The sequence below is a fragment of the Grammomys surdaster genome, unplaced genomic scaffold (genome assembly GCF_004785775.1).
Source record: "Grammomys surdaster isolate TR1022 unplaced genomic scaffold, NIH_TR_1.0 126163, whole genome shotgun sequence".
Lineage (NCBI taxonomy): Eukaryota > Metazoa > Chordata > Mammalia > Rodentia > Muridae > Grammomys > Grammomys surdaster.
Window position 1 is genome coordinate 7,785,507 of NW_021620970.1, and position 6,000 is coordinate 7,791,506.

The window sequence follows — 6,000 nt, forward strand, 5'->3', positions numbered from 1 at the left end:
TCATTTAAACTCTATGAAGGTTTGTCAATTGATATTGAATCATGAGAAATTTTAAAGTAGAATTTATTGAGTATTGTCTTACAGAAAAAATATTAATTTTAATAGTGTACAAAATGGTTACTGTTTTAAAAGATTGTTCTTAGTCTGCTAGGAGCTAACTTTCTTGAAAGTTAAAAATATTCTTGACTGGATAGGTTTTCCAAAGTTGGTTTAAAAGAGATGACATACCCTGATTGATGTCTTCATCTCCCACGGTATCTAACAACTTAGATGCACATGATATGTGCCACTTGGCCTTCTGAACCTAGAGGGAAAGGATTTTTTTTAATTGAAAAGACCTCTATTTGTAAAGCTTTAAGACTTGGGGTGCAAGCAACTGTCTAGCATTCTCACAAGAAATATGTATTGATTGCTCTCTTGTTTTAGAATATAGTTGAATATAGAATGCTAAGAAAAAATTTAATTGGAAGATAAAATTAGCATGAAAGGAAAACTAGCTTTGAGAATCTGTAATTGCAATGATTTCTGATTTTTTTTTCTTTTTTTCTCCGTTTTATAATTTCAGGGTTAGTCAACAAAATAAAATCAACCTAATGACAGCAGACAACTTATCCATCTGTTTTTGGCCAACTTTGATGAGACCTGATTTTGAAAATCGGGAGTTTCTGTCTACCACTAAAATCCATCAATCTGTCGTTGAAACATTTATTCAACAGTGCCAGTTTTTCTTTTACAATGGAGAAATTGTAGAAACTGCGAACACTGTGGCTCCTCCACCAACTTCAAATCCAGGACAGTTGGTGGAATCAATGGTACCACTTCAGCTGCCACCACCATTGCAACCTCAGCTAATTCAACCACAATTGCAGACAGATCCTCTTGGTATTATATAGATAGAATGTGATTGCAGATGGCCTGAAATTGGACAAAAACAAATCTAGACATGCATGTTTCAGGGGTTAGTAGTATATTTCATGTTTCATACAGATAATCCACATCAAAATGATGAGACATTTTCTCTTTGAACTATATGGTATTCCCTATTCAGTTACATTATGAATCTAAAAACATGTGGTAAGCATGACTGGAGAGGTTTAATTTTTATAAACAAAAAAAAAAAATAGTTATAAAAATGCAAAGCTGCTGCTGCATGCAACCTTATTGCAATCAGTATATCATTCCTGTGGCAATTTCTGTCACATTATATTGTGAATACAATTTTTCTATAGAAATTAAATGATTTAAAAACTCATATATGAAATGTTTAATGCTTTCAGCCTGCTTTATGGCTGGTTTTGTTATTTGATTGCTAATTTGGGGACCTGATTCCAGCAGTCTGTATAGATAACTAAAGCCCAGTTAAGTATTTTTTAATTTCAGGTTAATATGCCACGCTTGGGATGTTTGAAAGAAAGAAAAAAAAATACATGTAACATATTTCACATTTCTGCACCTTCTTCATCTTCTAAGTAAATCTGTGGATGATTTGATGAGGAGTGAATGAACCTGTTTCTTTTACTCACATACCAAGGGCACACTTGTGGTTCAAGTGAGTTGATAACGTGATGTAAAGAAAAGAATCGTCGTCACCAACTCATTTCTTTATGATCTATGATGAAAAATACATTTTGTATACACGGTTAATTCTGTAAACAGATGCATGTTCAAAAGATCTTGATGGTCTTGTAATCTTAATCTAATATATTTTAGATATTTTAATTTTTCCCTCTTGGGGAATACATTTAGTATAGTGTAGAAAAATGCTTCATGACATTTTCATATAAGGTTATATAACTTTTCATACATAAACATGAAGTTTGTTGTAGAAAGTTCTTTAAACCAAACATTTAATCTAGGATTTCAATTTAATCTGTTCCTTGAATCTATTTTTATGTGGCCCTTGAGAATATATCCCAAAAAATTCCATTGCTAATACAGCAATAAAAATACTTTGGGTACTGACAGACTCCTTGGAGTATGTATATATAAAATCAAAAACTTGGACTCATATTCTTTTTGTGATGTGTTGTTCTACAATCCAGAATGGCTTTTGCACCATTTTTTTAAACCAGTTTCCCACCCCCCTCCCCTTTGCTGTTGGTACCAGAGTTGCTATAAATGACTGCTGCTTTAGGGGTTAAATATTTTGTTAGTGAAGATACAACCAGAACACTAAATTATGATAAAACTTTCTGGCCGAGTGAGAGATAAATTTAGTTGGGCTATATTCAAAATTATTTTATTATCAAAACCATACCATTTGTTTTACTGGATAAGGAAAAGTGGTTTGCTTTTTACTGCTGGGTCATATTTTGTGTAGTAAAGAAATTCTTTGGTCAATGTTGTAATCTTTATATTTCAATTTTAAGGTTTCCTTATTTGTATTATAGTAAATTGATGATTTTGAGATTCAAGGCTCCTAAGAGTTTGATTTGCTCCATTTTGTCTTAAAATATTCTTTCGCAATTGTTATATCTTAGGTATTGTACTTCCAGTTTCAACCAAGATGTCAACATGAACCAGGCTACTATTGAAGTACATGTATATTATAAATTATCTTGTGTTATTATCTTTTCTAAGAGAACAAAGTCCCTATTATTCCTATTGCAAAGCACACAGGAATTTAAGAAAGTACAGTAATTTTTAAAAAAAATATCCGGTAAATGTAGTATTCTTAACTTGTTCTATATTACTTATACCTATTGTCTATATAGCTTTAATTTATAGCTGTCAGTTTAACATTGGCATGTCTGGCAAAGAAAATTAAACTTTAAGAGTTTTATAAACTGTTTCTAGGTTGCTAAAGAATTTATTTTTCTACTATAAATGGTATAGACAAAGCATCAACTATGTACAGGATAAAAGCCTGACTATTTCTATTGAAAGTAGGCTTACAAGAAAATTTTCAGAACTGTTCATATCTTTGGTTCATTCTGTCCTAACTTTACTATTGTAATATGTGAGTCCCAGTTTATTTAAGCTATTATCTTTTATAATGTGTTAATTTAACATTCATTTACATTTAAAACTATTTTTGTTATTAAAATTAGCATTTATAAGTTTCCACATTAACCACCTTACACCTCTTCCAAAACTGATCTTACTTTTCTATGCATTCTATCATTGATTTGACACACTACATAGTGAATCACCTAAATATTCTACATCTGGTTCATTTTACTACTAGGTTACAGATATTAAAAATTAAAGTATGGTTTAAAGCTCAGTCTGTTACACTGACTTGTGTTTGTTTTTGGCCAAGGGTATAGGTATGTTTTTAAATACTAGAACAGTAATTCTAAGAAGAGAATAACATAATTAAATCATTTGTTGCTTGTAAGTTACTGGAACATTGCACTGTTTAGGAACACACACATATACACATGTCGTACATGAGACTGAATGGGTTTAAAGAATAGTAGATAGTCTTAAAATAATGGGTCAGCACTGACATTCACAATATTAAAAAATTCCATCTATACACGTTGCCATTGTTTCATTTAAAGTTCAGTGCTTATTCCATTATCAGGCTCAACAGTGTTCAGATAATATAAAGAAGTATAGAGGGGTCTCTGTTTTGGGCTTTTAGTAGATGATTTTAGGAGTCAAATTCTATTTGTTAGGCACTTGTCAAGGTATACAGATATCTTACGAACAAAATTCCAGGCACAATATATGTGTTTAAAGTGATATATTTAGTAGTACTTCCCAAGCCCCTTAACATTCACAGTGTAATGTAACGGCAATCTTACCCACAAAAGCAGACCTTTTTTTTCTATACCATATGTAAATATTAAAAAATTTTTGGTCGGTCGGTTGGTTTGGTTTGGTTTGGTTTGGTTTGGTTTAGTTTGGTGTTTTTTGTTTGTTTTTTGTTTTTGAGGTACTAAAATCAACTTTCTATAAACATTTGAAATGAAATCTTAGGCTTTAGCTTCCATGATTATTTTTAGTTTATTATAGAGTAATAATATGCTGCTGTTTGTCCGTGATTTTAAAATGTCAAAAGTAAGTAGTTTGTTTCTTTTAATAGTTAATATAATTTTATGCTTTATCCAGATGCTGCTGCCATTAAGTATCAGTAAAGCTCCTGATATACTGAATGCTTTGCATAAAACATTAAGAAGCAGTGCAATTTTAAATTAAAGTTGCCTATATTCACCATTTTGCTTGTAAAAATTAGCTAATTTTAGGTAAAATAGGAACACTTTAAAAGTTTTATATTAATATAAGATTTTACTGGATGGTTTTATTATTGAACTTTTCTTATACAATGAAAGGAAATGAAAACCTCATTATGAGTATATGTGAATATAAGCTTTTAAAAATAGGAGGCTACTGAAGGTGTGTAGCTCAATTGGTAGAGTGTTTGCCTAGCTTGCATGAAGCCCTGGATTCAGCCCTCACTCAGTACTACATAAACCAAGCCTGGTGGCACCTATCTATAATCCTAGCACATAGGAGATAGAGGCAGAAAAATCAAAAGTTCAGAATCATCCTTGACTACATAGTAACTACAGTCTGCAACACATTAGAACCTACCTTTTAAAAAGGTTTTAAAAGTAGTTAGAATAACAAAATAAAATGTTCAAATTAAACAAGTGTACATGAATTTGGATTTTGAGAGAGATTCTTTCAAACTACTGGAAATGTTTTAAAACCTAGTTACAGCAGAGCTAAATTAGTATTGGAAAATAATGTTTCTGCTTTTTCTTCATGGCTTGAAAATAAGATAAGCCCACTTTTTGACTATATGCTGTCATCTGTGGGTCTGGTGAGTTTTCTTTTAGTGAAATATTTATGTGTATCTTCTATTTGAATTCTTAGGCTTTTCCAGTTACCAAATACCTGAAAATAATATTTTAATTCTTCAAAGTACACCAAAACATTTTTAATTATAGCATCTGTCTGGTTTGAACACACATTCTTACATTCAGTGATTTGCTGTGATACAGGAACCCTAGTTTTTATAAAACTGTTAAAAATCTAATTTTAATGAACTTGGAGAAATCTTAACTATTTAGTTAACTCTCATCATCATCCTATATACATGATTATATCATAGACACAATTATTACCTTTTCCTGAAGGATGGAGAAAGGAGGAACCACAGGATTTCATATTCGCATCTTAGTTGAATGGTGTAAAATTAGTTTTTATGGAAATTTTAGAAGTAGCCAGATTGATTTTAGGAAGCCAGTGAATAACAGTAAACATTAACATTTTTTATATTTAGAGTTACAACATGGACAGTTCTTACCAGTTGTTAGAAGTGTTAGGGTTTGCAAGTGTGTGTGTGAGTATGTGTGTGTATGCACACACATACTCACACACACACATATATTTCATAGATACATCTATAAGTAGCTGTCAAAGAATTTGTGGTTGAAAAACGAAAGTTGTCAATCATCATAGTGCAGATTTTATGTTCAGTTTTCTTGAAATAGTGAAGTCGCTGTGAGTAACTTAGTAATGGTAGTATCATAGTAGTATCATGTTTTCAAATTTATATTGTTTTATTTCCATATAAGCAATACAGATTTACCAACTGATTCACCAAGTCTTTTTAATTATCTGTACCTCACTAGATCATTTTCTTGTGTACTTGATTTGTGAATGCTTTGGTCAGTATTGTCTAAATCTAAAATATTTTGTCAGTTTTATGTTTGAAGCTCTTTTTCTCCTGATTCTTGTTATTTCATTTTGTCCAGATATAAAACAACAGAAAAACAGAAAGCTAGCTGTATTTTCCCATGTTATGTCTTAAAATTTCTCTTCTAGATTTGCCATTTGTTGGCAGTATACATGCCTACAGAATTTTTTTTTTTTTTTTTTTTTTTTTGGTTAGAACATTGTGAGGCTTTCTAGGAGTGTAGTTTAAAATGCAAATTGTTTTATCTAGTACTTCAGTTACAAAATAACTGTTGGGTTACATTAAAATTACTATTTTTATGGTATAGATCAGGAATTAACAATTTTTCTCCTTTAGGAAGTCAGATA

At 30.9% G+C, this 6,000-nt stretch overlaps 1 protein-coding gene across 1 annotated transcript in view; it reads left to right on the top strand.

Moving 5' to 3' along the window:
• Positions 1-3,226, top strand: part of Arhgap5 (Rho GTPase activating protein 5) — a 49,301-nt gene extending 46,075 nt beyond the window's left edge. The window contains exon 6 of the mRNA XM_028757477.1: positions 566-3,226. Coding sequence (XP_028613310.1) covers positions 566-893 — 328 coding nt within the window. The 3' untranslated portion in view covers positions 894-3,226. The remainder of the gene's footprint in view (positions 1-565) is intronic.
• Positions 3,227-6,000: the final 2,774 nt, after the last annotated feature.